This window comes from Loxodonta africana, chromosome 3 (genome assembly GCF_030014295.1).
Source record: "Loxodonta africana isolate mLoxAfr1 chromosome 3, mLoxAfr1.hap2, whole genome shotgun sequence".
Taxonomy (NCBI): Eukaryota; Metazoa; Chordata; class Mammalia; order Proboscidea; family Elephantidae; genus Loxodonta; species Loxodonta africana.
This window is the reverse complement of record NC_087344.1, coordinates 46517114-46531369: the sequence shown is the minus strand read 5'-3', so window position 1 is coordinate 46531369 and position 14256 is coordinate 46517114. Positions and strand designations below refer to the sequence as shown.

Sequence of the window (14256 nt, the reverse complement as noted above, 5' to 3'; positions counted from 1 at the left end):
TCTACTCCTAATGCCTCTAGAAGGGTAAAAGGAATCAGTGTTTTACAAATAGGGAAAGGCTCAGGGAAGCTAACTGACTTGTCTACTGTCTCCCTGGGTATTAGAGGCAGAGGACTCCTTGCTCCCTGGTCAATATTCTTTCCAGAAAGCGTTCTAATACCATCTCAGGAGAAAATAATACCCAAAACCTTCGGGGCAAGAGGTCTACGATTTCCTACCTCCCTCAAAGCTGTCATGTTCATTAATCATTAGCACTGATCAAGAAAAGGGGCTGTTCAATGATCACAGTGACTGCAAGCATGTAGCTGGCTCTGTCCCACATTTGAGAAGAAAGGCTTTCTAGAGAAAAGATTGGGAAGGAGATCTGGGGCTTATCAATCAGGGGCACCTGGAAACCAATTCCATACTCCAGTGCAGCCCCTCCCTGGGACACACAAGGGGAGGTACACTTTGGGGTTCGGCAGGATCTCCTACCTAGTAGACTGCTTGGCCAGCATGGCCACGTAGGTGACCACGAAGCTCTGAAACTTGGCACGCTGCTCCTCCCAGCGGTCATCCACTGAGTAGTAGTTGGGCAGGGGTGCTCCAAACAGGATCTCGCTACGCAGAAGGGAGCTCTTGAGGTTGTCTGCAGAGAGGCCTTCGTCCACATACCAGTAGAACTCTGGGTGAGTCATGGCCAGCTCTAGGGAGCCTGCAGGGGCAGGGGTGGGGGTCCATGGAGCTCAGCAGAAACTCCCGCCACCCTCTCTCAAGGTCACCCTGCCTTCCTCCCCACCTCACCTGGAGCCTCAACCCCCTTTCTAAGGAGCTGGGAAACTCCCTCCCTCATCCAGGGCTGCCCCCATCCTAATGGGGCAGAGTGATGGCTTAGAAAATCAACCACAGCTGCCCGAGAGGAGTGACCCTTAGACCCGCTCAGGTGTCCCCCACCAAGTTTACATTTTCATTTCAGTTTGTACTTCACCTAATTCCAACGCTCAGTCTCCACACAGACCCTAATTCCACCTCCCCATTTCAGTCCGGAGCCCTGGTGGTGTAGTAGTTAAGGGCTTGGCTGCTAAACAAAAGGTCAGCAGTTCGAATCTGCCAGCCACTCCTTGGAAACCCTATGGGGCAGTTCCACTCTGTCCAATAGGGTCACTATGAGTAGGAATCCACTCGATGGCAGAGGGTTTATTGCAGTTTAGACTCCATTTGCCTAGAACTCGGTCCACGTCCTCCCGTAAAGGGCTCATCTAAGCCCTGCCCCTAACCCCTACAACCACCCTCTGACTTGCCCCAGCCTTCCTCAGGTCCCACCCCTAATCTGGTCTTTCTTCGACCCCCAGCCTCTGCCCTATCTTCCTCTGATCACATCCTCCATTCTCTATAACCACATGCCCGACCTCTCCCTACCCAATCTCACGCCCAGGCGCCATCCCACGGCATAACTCCCATCGTCCTTCCACCAGGTCTGCGCCCAAACCTCACACCCAAGCCCTGCCCCACACTCTCTCCCAGCCCAGTGCTTCTTAACTTCCACTGGCTCTAGCCTGACTTCGCCTCACTACCAAGTCCCACCCTATCCTCCTGCAGGCACGAACCCACCTCCAACTCTCTTCCAACGCTGCAAGTACTAAAGCAAGACCCAAGACTTCTCTCAGACCCCGCCTCAGGCCCCGCCCCAGCCCCTTCAGGCCCCGCCCCTTACAGGCCCCACATCCAGCCCCTCAGACCCCGCCCCCTACAAGCCCCGCCCCCAGCCTCTCTCTCACACCCTGCCCGGTCCAAGTCCTGCCCCATGGCACAGCCAGCTCTCACCCCGGATGTCGGCCAGGTCCTGGCCCATGCCATCATAGTAGATCTTGCCACCTCTCTCAGTGGGGAAAAAGTAGGTCATGAGCGAGCTGGGCGGGGAGCAGTAGGAGTAGGAGCCGAGTGGCAGGTCCTTAAGGACCTCGTGGGGCTTCCAGCAGAACTCCCGGAAGCCCGGGTGGTCCATGATCTTGCGCTCAATCTCGTGGATTGTGACTAGCCGCTCACTGGTGAAAATGTTGCGCTCGGCGTCGCCACGCGCCAGGAAGATGAGCTCGATGCGCCAGTGCGCGTGCGTCTGGGTGTTGGTGCTCACGTATGCGCGCGAGTAGTCCCAGCGCGAGGCGCCGCGGCGAGCCCGGCTCTGATTGGCTGCGGCCGCCGCGGGGGGCGGGGCGCTGGGCTGGAGCCGCCCACTTTTGTCGGTCCTCGGGTTCGGAGAAGCTTCACTCTGGTTGGCCGCCAGATGCACCAGGGGCGGGGTCTCACGCCGACAACGCCCACTCTGATTGACTGCCGGTTTGGGGGCCGCAGAGATGTCCCGGGAGAAACCTGGTCCACCGACTGGGACGCAGCGCGAGGTCCTGGCGGCCGGCCGGGAGCGATTGCCGAGATGTAGTTGCTGCAGCTGCTCCGAGATGAGGCGCTGAAGCGTCTCGGAGGTGAACTCAGCCAAGTCGCGCCGGTTGCGCCCCCAGGACCCAAACTGGGACTTGAGCGCCAGGGCGAGGGCGTCAAAACGCTGCGAGGCCTCGTGGTTGCGGATCTCGAAGGCGTTGTAGGAGATGTCAATGTCCAGTGGCGGGTAGTAGAGGAACATGAAGGCAGACAGGGCCATGGGGATGCTGCAGCCCAGGAAGAGTACCAGCCCCGCACAGCACGGATTGGTGAAGGCCCACCCCAGGGTACTCCAGAAGCCCGAGGCCGGGGGTCGAGAGGGCCAGGTCCAGCGCCGCCAGCAACACTGCCCTCCTGCCCCAGGGTGGGGCCCCGGCTTCTCGGCCCCACTAGGGGCCTCACCTGGGGCTTCCTCCTCTTCCTGCTCCTCCTCTAGCCACACATCCTGCAGCAAGGGGTCATCTTCTGAGTCCATAGCCTACAGGAAAGGGAGAGTGTCAATAGGCTAGACAGAGGGACGGGATGCGCCCAGCCCTGGGCATTAATTCTTCCGCTCATAACCAAATGCTAATACTGCAATGGATTTGCATCGAGCAGGCATTTAACTCAACTGAATTCAATGAGCTGTGCACAAAACGGAAACCCTGGTGGCGTAGTGGTTAAGTGCTACAGCTGCTCACCAAAGGGACGGCAGTTCGAATCCAATAGGTGCTCCTTGGAGAACCTGTGGGGCAGTTCTACTCTGTCCTATAGGGTCGCTATGAGTTGGAATCGACTCGATGGCACTGGGTTTTTTTGTTTGGTGCACAAAACAAAGAAAAAATCCTGTTATTTTCCCATTACTTCCCCCAGCCAGATCTTGGCTTTCAAGGCCATGAGGGTGGCGGGGGGGGGGGGTGGTGGTGGTGGGGGGGGAATCACAGCCTAGCTGCAAACAGAAAAGATGCTCCTCCCACGTAAGGGATATTCGAGGGGAGTTTCGACTACACGGGATTTCCCAGTTTCTGTTGTATTCTCTGTCTTTAGAACCCGAGGTCTACGTAATAGGGAACTGCATTGCCAAAACTTTTTTTTTCCATTTAAACCATTTTTACGTGTATGTTTCAGAGCTTGGCTGCTAATCAAAAGGCTGGCAGTTCGAATCCACCAGCTGCTCCTTGGAAACCATATGGGGCAGGTCTACTCTATCCTCTAGGGTCACTATGAGTCGGCATCGACTTGACGGCAATGGTTGTTTTTTGTTTTGGTTTTTTGATGTTGTGTAGCTATCACCACTATCTGTTTCCAAATCTTTTTCGTCATCTTTAACAGAAACTCCCTACTCCTTAGGCAATAACTCCCGCTTGCAACCACTTTTAACAACAATTGCAAAGGACCTTCAGGAAGTATCAGGGCAGAGGGGAAAGAACCTTTGGAATACCTTTGGAATCAGATAGACCCTGGTTTGGGTCCTGGCAGTGTGATTATTGGCAAGGCTGTGGTCATCTCTGAACCTCAGAGTCCTTGTCTATGAAATGGAGGTAGCCATTCCTGCCTCATATGATTGTGGGGAGGATCAAAGGTGGAAGAACTTTGTAGTCCGTGTAGTACATTAGTTATTATCTGTCACAGAAGCAGATTTTTTTGCTCCCCTCTGTAATGTGCTCGGCCATTGCCCAGGGGGCTGTGCCAGGGCTAGGTGGATGCCATCGCTCTCAAGAACCCTCAATAGCTCCCTGCCCCCTCTCTGGGATGTGGCAGCTGCAGCCACTGTTTGTTTGGCAGCGGCCACTTGATATGCAGCTCCAGCGACATCAAACCTTTGGATCCGGGCAGGGACCAGGCATCTGCCTCCTCAAGATTTGGAGACAAGCAGCAGGAGGCTCAAGCAGCAGGAGAGGGCAGGGCAGGGCAGCCCGAGCACTCCAGCAGGGTGGCCTGAAGGCAGGAGACAGGGAGAATGGCCTACGCATTCCAGGCATGTCTTGCCCCACTGTCCCGCCTGCCCTCTGTTTGGACCGAGAGACTCATTATCCAGTTAGACACCAGGCAGTGAGAGGAGGAAGCTAATTATGCCAGAGCTGACTAATTAATGCTGCTTTTCCCATTAACATTCTCCAGAGTGCTCCATTTCAACTAGACGGTCTGTCCAGGAAGGGGGAGCAGGGGCTGCCACCACCCCAGAGAAAGTGAGGAAGAGAGGGCGAGGGGAAAGAGGGAAACAGAGAGACAGAGACAGATGGGAAGAGGAGAGACAGAGGGGAGAGAGAGATGCAAACAGGGAAAAGAAGGGAGAGAGGAACAGTAAGGGTGAGTGAGGGGAGGTGGGAGAGGAGGGGTGCCCACTGCAGACTCTTTGGAAGAGGGAAAGGGCAAAAGGGGAGAAAACTGCTCCTGTGATATGCAAGATTCCTATCAGTGAAATAATTAAACTTCCCATTTGTGATGCCCTGAAGCAAGCCTGCTGAGGGATGCTAACTGTTCTGAGGCCCCATTTGTATTTGCAGAACCCCCTAAGTGTGAACCAACGGCAGCGCAAACTCATCCCAGTTCCAAGAGGCAAAACCCAGTCTGCATATGGAGGTGGGGGGTCTGGGAGACTCTGCTCATTCCCAGAGGTAAAGTGGTGGAGAGACGCAGGGGCCACTTTTGCACTTTTTCTGGGAACTAAGTCTGTCAGCCCCACCCCCAGCCTCAGCCTTTCCATCAAGAAGTAGGCTATGCATTCCTTCCCCTTTTATCTGGGTGGGCTATAGCTATGGCAGAAGTAATGTGACTCCTGAGCCAAAGTAAGAAAAGGAGAGGTAGCCTCCATCTGGCTCTGCTGGGACATTTACTCTTGGAACCCAGCTGCCATGCTGTGAAGAAGCTCAAACTAGCCCATGTGGAGAGCCCACATGTAGGAGTTCCTGCTGACAACCCAGCTGGTAGCCGGCATCCACCACTGGCTATGTGAGTGAGGATGTCTTCAGATGATTCTAGCTCCCCAGGCATTGAGTAACCCCAGTCTTCCAGTCTTTCCAGCTGAAGCCCAGGGGACATGGAGTAGCAGAAGCTATCCTCTCTGTGTCTGCCCAAATTCCTGACCCAGGGAATCCATAAGCATACTAAATGGTTGTAATACATCACTACATTTTGGGATTGTTTGTTACGTAGCAATATTATCTAAAACAATGGCAACAGAGTCCTGTTTCATATGTGCAACTCAGTGCTCTGCAGAGAGCATCTGCTGAATTTAAATGACCAGAAAATTGGGCACAGCCACTCAGCCTCCCAGTGAGAGCCTCACAGCCGGGTGGACATGAGCTCCAAGAGAGCAGGCACTTGGCTGTCATGTTCCCTGCTGGTTCCCCTAGCAGCATAAACTACTCCTGGATGGGGTCAGTGCTTGGTAGATATTTGCTGAGTGAAGGAAGGAAGAAAAATCTCAGAAGAATTTAGACGGAACTTCCCCCTAGACAGCCAGGACAGTCAGATACCAAACAAAGTAAGTGTATGATTCAGAGTATGGGTTCTTCTGCCTGGACTGGAAGGGTCATTAAGAGCATGAAATGGACAAGGCAGTAAGTGGACTTGATGAGCTCTTTATCTATCTGTCTTAGTCATCTCTTGCTGCTATAATAGAAATATCATAAGTGGATGGCTTTAACAAAAAGAAGTTTATTCTTTCATAGTCCAGTGGGCTAAACATCTGATTTCAAGGTGCCAGCTCCAGGGGAAGGCTTTCTGTTGGCTCTGAAGGAAGGTCCTTGTGATGCATCAGTTTTCCCTTGGTCTGGGAGCATCTCAGCACAGGAACCTCAGGTCCAAAGGATGTGCTCTGCTCCCGGCACTGCTTTCTTGGTGGTATGAAGTCCCCAACTCTCTGCTTGCTTCTCTTTCCTTTTATCTCTTGTAAGATAAAAGGTGGTGCAGGCCACACCCTAGGGAAACTCCCTTTACATTGGATCAGGGATGTGACCTGGGTAAGGGTGGTGTTACAATCCCACCCTATTCCTCTTTAACATAAAATTACGATCACAAAATGGAGGACAACCACACAATACTGGAACTCATGGCCTAACCAAGTCGGCACATATTTTTGGGAGGACACAATTCAACCCATGATGCCACCTTCCCAGTTCACCCCAAAAAGAAAGGCCGCCACAGGGGAAATCACACTAGACTAATGGCTCCAGGCCTGGCTCAGCCACCAGCTTTCTTTGTGGCCCTGGGCAAGTCCCATCCCCTCCTGGGGCCTGTCTTGCCATCTGGCAGTGGGATGGTAAAAGCCCAGGTCCTTCCAGCTGTGACACCCCCGGAGTCTCCGAGAAGCTCCAGACAACCAGGCGTTCTCACCTTCCAGTCTGCAGCCAAACTGAGGAAGGCCCAGGTGGTGAGTGGGGTCTGATACCAGATGCCTCACCGGCAACCACCTCCTCAGACCCCCGGCCAGCAGGCAGGATGGGCAGCATTTGAACACTTGTTTCCCTTTTTCAAATGACAGGAATTGATTAGCTTATCAAGGAGCTACTCAGTAGAAAGGAGCTAAAGGTGGCTCCCTGTGGCAGCTGTCACTGACTCAGGCAAAGAACTCGAAGTAGGGCCACAATCACAGGGGACAGTGATCATGCCTTTATCACCTCCCATTAGCGTGGGCCGTTAGAATGTTCTCCCTCTAGTGACTGAGTCCCCATAATGCTCTCTCTCACTCACACACACACACACACTCTAGTCAAAATTTAAACACTGGACTTTCCATGGGATCCATAAACTAAGGCAGACACAGATCCATGGAACAAGGTCCCCCTCTTCTTGGGAAAGGCAACTGGGGCAGCTGCCTAAAAGGGCATAGCAGACCCTAAGGAGCTTTGAAAGGAAGGATCTTAACTAGTTTCAAAAGCCAGGCTTGGGGCAACCCAAAGCCACATTTGTGGCATAATCCCAATTTTATAACAGGAAAAAAAGGACACTACCTATATACACATTTTTAAAATACTGCCACCGGTATTTCAAATACCAGCAGGGTCAACTATGATGGACAGGTTTCAGTGGAGCTTCTAGACTAAGACAAACTGGGAAGAAGGACCTGTGATCTACCAGGGAAAACCTTATGGATAGCAGCAGAACATTGTCTGATATAGTGCCAGAAGATGAGCCTCTCAGGTTAAAAGGCACTCAAAATGTCACTGGGGAAGAGCTGCTTCCTCAAAGGAGAGTCGACCTTAATGATGTGGATAGAGTAAAGCTTTCGGAATCTTTATTTGCTGATGTGGCATGACTCAAAATGAGAAGAAACAGCTGCAAACATCCATAAATAATCAGAACATGGAATATATGAAGTATGAATGAAAGAAAATTGGAAGTTGTCAAAAATGAAATGGAATCCTTGAAAATCGATATCCTAGGCACTAGTGAGCTGAAATGGACTGGTACTAGCCACTTTGAATCAAACAACGATATGGTCTACTATGCCAGGAATGACAGATTGAAGAGGAATGGCATCACATTCATCGAAAAAAGAACATTTCAAGATCTATCCTGAAACAAAACGCTGTCAGTGGTGGGACGATATCCACATTCCTACAAGGAAGACTAGTTAATATGACTATGATTTGAATTTATGCACCAACCACTAATGCCAAAGATGAAGATACTGAAGATTTTTACCAACTTCTGCAGTCTGAAATTGATCAAACATGCAATCAAAGTGCATTGATAATTACTGATGAATGGAATCCGAAAGTTGGAAACAAAGAAGAAGAATTCTTGTTGGAAATGTGGTCTTGGTGATAGAAATGGCACTGGAGGTTGCATGATAGAATTTTTCAAGACCAAAAACGTATTCATTGCAGATACATTTTTTTTCAACGACATAAACGGTAAATATACACATGGACTGGTCGGATGAAATACACAGGAATCAAATCAATTACACCTGTGGAAACAGACAATGGAGAAGCTCAATTTCATCCGTCAGAACAAGGACAGGGGAAGACTGTGGAACAGACAATCAATTGCTCATATGCAAGTTCAAGTTGAAGCCAAAGAAAATTAGAACAAGTCCACAAGAGCCAATGTACAACCTTGAGTACATTCCACCTGAATTTAGAGACCATCTCAAGAATAGATTTGACATGTTGAACACCGATGACTGAAGACCAGATGAATTGTGGAATGACATGAAGAATGTTGTCATGGATTGAATTCTGACCCCCCAAAATATCTGTCAACTTAGCTGGGCCATGAGTACCAGTATTGTGTGACTGTCCACTATTTTATGTGATTTCCCTATGTGTTGTAAATCCTATCACTATGATAAAATGAGATGGATTAGGGGCAGTTATATTGATGAGATCTACAAGATTAGATAGTGTCTTAAGCCAGTCTCTTTGAACTATAAAAAATAGAACTGAGCAGGGAGACAGGGGGACCTCACACCACCAAGAATGCAGTGCCAGGAGCAGGGTGTGTCCTTTGGATCTGAGGTTCCTGCTCTTGAGATGCTCCCAGACTAAGGGAAGACTGATGACAAGGACCTTCCTCCAGAGCCAACAGAGAGAGAAAGCCTTCCCCTGGAGCTAATGCCCTGAATTTGGACTCGTAGCCTACTGGGCAGTGAGAGAATAAATTTCTCTTTGTTAAAGCCATCCACTTGTGGTATTTCTGTTATAGCAGCACTAGATGACTAAGACAGACATCATACATGAAGAAAGCAAAAGGTAATTAAAAAGACAGGAAAGAAAGAAAAGACCAAAATGATGTCAGAAAAGACTTTGAAACTTGTTCTTGAATATAGAGTAGCTAAAGTGAATGGAAATGATGAAGTAAAAGAGCTGAACAGAAGAGTTCAAAGGGAGGCTTGAGAAGACAAAGTAAAGTAGTGCATTTTAATGAAATGTGCAAAGACTTGGAGTTGGAAAACCAAAAGGGAAGAACATGCTCAGAATTTATCAAGCTGAAAGAAATGAAAAAAAAATTCAAGCCTCGGGTTGCAATACTGAAGGATTCTATGGGCAAAATACTGAATCATGCAGGAAGCATCAAAGGAGGAAGGAAGGAATACCAGTCACTGTACCAAAAGAGAATTGGTCGATGTTCAACCATTTCAGGAGGTAGCATATGATAAAGAACCGATAGTACTGAAGGAAGAAGTCCAAGCTGCACTGAAGACATTGGTTAAAAACAAGCCTCCAGGAATTGACAGAATACCAAATGAGATGTTTCAACAAATGGGTGCAGTACTGGAAGTGCTCACTCATCTATGCCAAGAAATTTGGAAGACAGCTACCTGGCCAACCAATTGAAAGAGGTGCATATTTATACCTATTCTAAAGAAAGATGATCTAATGGAACGCAGAAATTATTAAATTTTACCATTAATATCACATGCAAATAAAATTTTGCTACAGATAGTTGCTCATATGCAAGTTCAAGTTGAAGCCAAAGAAAATTAGAACGAGTCCACAAGAGCCAATGTACAACCTTGAGTTGTACAGGGAACTGCAGGAAATTCAAGCCAGATTCAGAAGAGGATGTGGAACCAGGGATGTCATTGCTGATGTCAGATGGATCTTGGCTGAAAGCAGAGAATACCAGAAAGATGTTTGCCTGGGTTTTATTGACTATGCAAAGGCATTTGACTGTGTGGATCATAACAAATTACAGATAACGTTGCAAACAATGGAAATTCCAGAACATTAAATTATGCTCATGAGGACCTGTTCTTAGGCCAACAGGCAGTTTTTCAGACAGAACAAGGTGATACTCCATGGTTTAAAATCAGAAAAAGTATGCATCAAGATTTATCCTTTCACCATACTTATTCAATATGCATGCTGAACAAATAATCCAAAAAGCTGTACTATAATGAACAGGACATCAGGATTGGAGGAGGACTCTTTAACAACCTGCATTATGCAGATGACACAACCTTGCTTGCTGAAAGAGAAGAGGACTTGAAGCACTTATCGATGAAGATCAAAAACTATAGCCTTCAGTATGGATTACACCTGGACAAAAAGAGAACAAAAATCCTCACAACTGGACAGATGAGCAACCTCATGATGTTGTCGTTAGGTACTGTTGAGTTGGTTGCAACTCACAGCAAACCTCTGTATGCCACATTGAAACACTGCCTGGTCCTGCACCATCCTTACAATCATTGCTATGTTTGAGCCCATGTTATAGCCATGGTGCCAATCCACCTTTTTGAGGGTCTTCCTCTTTTTTGCTGACCCTCTACTTTACCAAGCATGGTGTTTGTCATGTATTGAATTGTGTCCTCCAAAAATATGTGTCAACTTAGTTAGGCCATAATTCCCAGTGTTGTCCTCCAATTTGTGATTGTAATTTTATGTTAAAGAATATTAGGGTGGGATTGTAACACCTTACCCAGGTCACATCCCTGATCCAGTGTAAAGGGAGTTTCCCTGAGGTGTGGCCTGCACCACCTTTTATCTCTCAAGAGATAAAAAGGAAAGGGAAGCGAGCACAGAGCGCGGGGACCTCATACCATCAAGAAAGCAGTGCTGGGAGCAGAGCACGTCCTTTGGACCCAGGATCCCTGCACAGAGAAGCTCCTAGTCTGGGAAAAGATTGATGAGAAAGCTGATGGAGACAGAAGGCCTTCTCCTGGAGCTGACACCCTGAATTTGGACTTCTAGCCTCCTGGACTGTGGGAAAATAAATTTCTCTTTGTTAAAGCCATCCACTTGTGGTATTTCTGTAATAGCAGCACTAGGTGACTAAGACAATGTCCTCCAGGGACTGTTCCTTCCTGATAACATGTCCATAGTACATAAGACGAAGTTTACATCCTCACTTCTAAGAAGCATTCTGGCTGTACTTCTTCCAAGACAGATACGTTTGTTCTTCTGCAGTGCGTGGTATATTCAGTATTCTTTGCCAACACCACAATTCAAAAGCATCAATTCTTCTTCGGTCTTCCTTGTTCATTGTCCAGCTCTCACATGCATAAGAGGCAACTGAAAATACCATGGCTTGGATCAGGCGCACCTTAGTCCTCAAAGTGACGTCTTTGCTTTTCAGCACTTTAGAGAGGTCTTTTGCAACAGATTTGCCCAATGCAATGCATTGCTTGATTTTTTTCTTTTTTATTGTGCTTTAAGTGAAAGTTTACAAATCAAGTCTGACTCTCATACAAAAATTTATAAACACCTTGCTATATACTTCTAATTGCTCTCCCTCTAGTGAGACAGCACACTCTTTCCCTCTTCTATTTCTTTTCGAGTCCGTTTGGCCAGCTTCTGACCACTCTACCCTCTCATCTCCCCTTCAGACAGGAGATGCTAATGTAGTCTCATGTGTCCACTTGATCCAAGAAGCTCAGTCTTCACCAGTATCATTGTCTATCCCATAGTCTAGCCCGATCCCTGTCTGAAGGGTTAGTTTTAGGAATGGTTCCTGTCTTGGGATAATAGAAGGTCTGGGGACCATGACCTCCAGGGTCATTCTAGTCTCAGTCAGACCATTAAGTCTGGTTTTTTAAAGAAAATTCGGGGTCTGCATCCCACTGCTCTCCTGCTCCCTCAGGGGCTCTCTGTTGTGTTCCCTGTCAGGGCAGTCATCCATTGTAGCTGGGCACCATCTAGTTCTCCTGGCCTCAGGCTAATGTCCAAAAACCAAAACCAAACCCAGTTCCGTGGAGTCGATCCCGACTCATAGCAACCATTTAGGACAGAGTAGAACTGCCCCGTAGAGATTCCAAGGAGCGCCTGGTGGATTCAAACTGCCGACCCTTTGGTTAGCAGTCATAGCACTTAACCACTATGCCACCAAGGTTTCCACAGACTAATGTAGTCTCTGGTCTGTGTGGCCCTGTCTGTCCCTTGGGCTCGTAATTACCCTGTATGGTGTTCTTGATTCTCCTTTGCTCCAAGTGGGTTGAGACCAATTGATGCATCTTAGATGCTGCTTGCTAGCATTTAAGACCCCAGATGCCACTCTCCAAAGCTGGATGCAGAATGTTTTCTTAACAGATTTTATTATGCTAATTGACTTAGATGTCCCCTGAAACCATGGTCCCCAAGCTCCCGCCCCTGCTACACTGGCCTTCAAAGTGTTTAGTTTGTTCAGGAAACTTCTTTGCTTTTGGTTTAGTCCAGTTGTGCTGACCTTTCCTGTATTGTGTGTTGTCTTTCCCTTCACCTAAAATAGTTCTTATGTACCATGTAATTAGTGAAAGCCCCTCTCCCTCTCTTCCTCCCTCCTCCCTCTCATAACCATCAAAGAATATTCTCTTCTTTGTTTAAACTATTTCTCGAGTTCTTATAATAGTCGTCTTATGCAATATTTGTCCTTTTGCAGTTGACTAATTTCACTCAGCATAATGCCTTCGAGATTCCTCCATGTTAGGAAATGTTTCATGGATTCATCATTGTTCATTATCGATGTGTAATATTCCATTGTGTGAATATACCATAATTTATTTATCCATTCATCCTTTGATGGGCACCTTAGTTGCTTCCAACTTTTTGCTATTGTAAACTCTGCTGCAGTGAACATGGGTGTGCATTTAGCTGTTCATGTAAAGGCTCTTATTTCTCTAGGATATATTCCAAGGAGTGGGATTGCAGGATCATATGGTAGTTCTATTTCTAGTTTTTTAAGGAAGTGTGAAATCAACTTCCAAAGTGGTTGTACCATTTTACATTCCCACCAGCAGTATATAAGTGTTCCAGCCTCTCCACAACCTCTCCAACATTTATTGTGTTTTTTGGATTAATGCCAGCCTTCTTGGGGTGAGATGGAATCTCATTGTAGTTTTGATCTGTAGTTTTGTTTTGCATTTCTCTAATGGCTAATGATAGTGAGCATTTCCTCATGTATCTGTTAGCCACTTGAATGTCTTCTTTAGTGAAGCGTCTGTTCATATCCTTTGGCCTTTTTTTAATTGGGTTATTTGTCTTCTTGTAGTTGAGTATTTGCAGCATCATGTAGATTTTAGAGATCAGGCGCTGATCGGGAATGTCATAGCTAAAAACTTTTTCCCAGTCTGTAGGTAATCTTTTTACTCTTTTGATGAAGTCTTTGGATGAGCATAGGCATTTGATTTTTAGGAGCTCCCAGTTATCTAGTTTCTCTTCTGCATTGTTAGTAATGTTTTATATACTGTTTATGCCGTGTATTAGTGCTTCTAGCATTGTCCCTATTTTTTCTTCCATGATCTTTATCATTTTAGATTTTATTTTTAGGTCTTTGATCCACTTTGAGTTAGTTTTTGTGCATGGTGTGAGGTATTGGTCTTGTTGCATTTTTTTGCAGATGGATATGCAGTTATGCCAGCACCATTTGTTAAAAAAACTGTCTTTTCCCCATTTTACTGACTTTGGGGCTTTGTCAAATATCAGCTGCTCATATGTGGATGGATTTATGTCTGGGTTCTCAATTCTGTTCCATTGGCCTACGTATCTGTTGTTGTACCAGTACCAGGCTGTTTTGACTACTGTGGTGGTATAATAGGTGCTTGACTTCTTGACTGCTGCTTCCATGGGTGTTGACTGTGGATCCAAGTAAAATGAAATCCTCGACAACTTCAATATTATCTCCTTCTAAGTTGCATCTGATCCAAGACAATGAATAAGGAAGACCGAAGAGGAATTGATGCCTTTGAATTATGGTGTTGGCGAAGAATATTGAATATACCATGGACTGCCAGAAGAACAAACAAATCTGTCTTGGAAGAAGTACAGCCAGAATGCTCCTTAGAAGCGAAGATAGTGGGAGTTCATGTCACATACCTTGGACATGTTATCAGGAGGGATCAGTCCCTGGAGAAGGACATCATGCTTGGTAAGGTAGAGGGTCAACGAAAAGGAGGAAGACCTTCAACCAGATGGATTGACATAGTGGCTGCAACAG

At 47.3% G+C, this 14256-nt stretch overlaps 1 protein-coding gene across 1 annotated transcript in view; it reads right to left on the bottom strand.

Moving 5' to 3' along the window:
• DISP3 (dispatched RND transporter family member 3) overlaps positions 1-3086 on the bottom strand; it is a 35641-nt gene extending 32555 nt beyond the window's left edge. Inside the window, exons 1-2 of the mRNA XM_064281278.1 lie at positions 1804-3086; positions 475-694 (exon numbers count right to left, since the gene is read on the bottom strand). Coding sequence (XP_064137348.1) covers positions 475-694; positions 1804-2890 — 1307 coding nt within the window. The 5' untranslated portion in view covers positions 2891-3086. The remainder of the gene's footprint in view (positions 1-474; positions 695-1803) is intronic.
• Positions 3087-14256: the final 11170 nt, after the last annotated feature.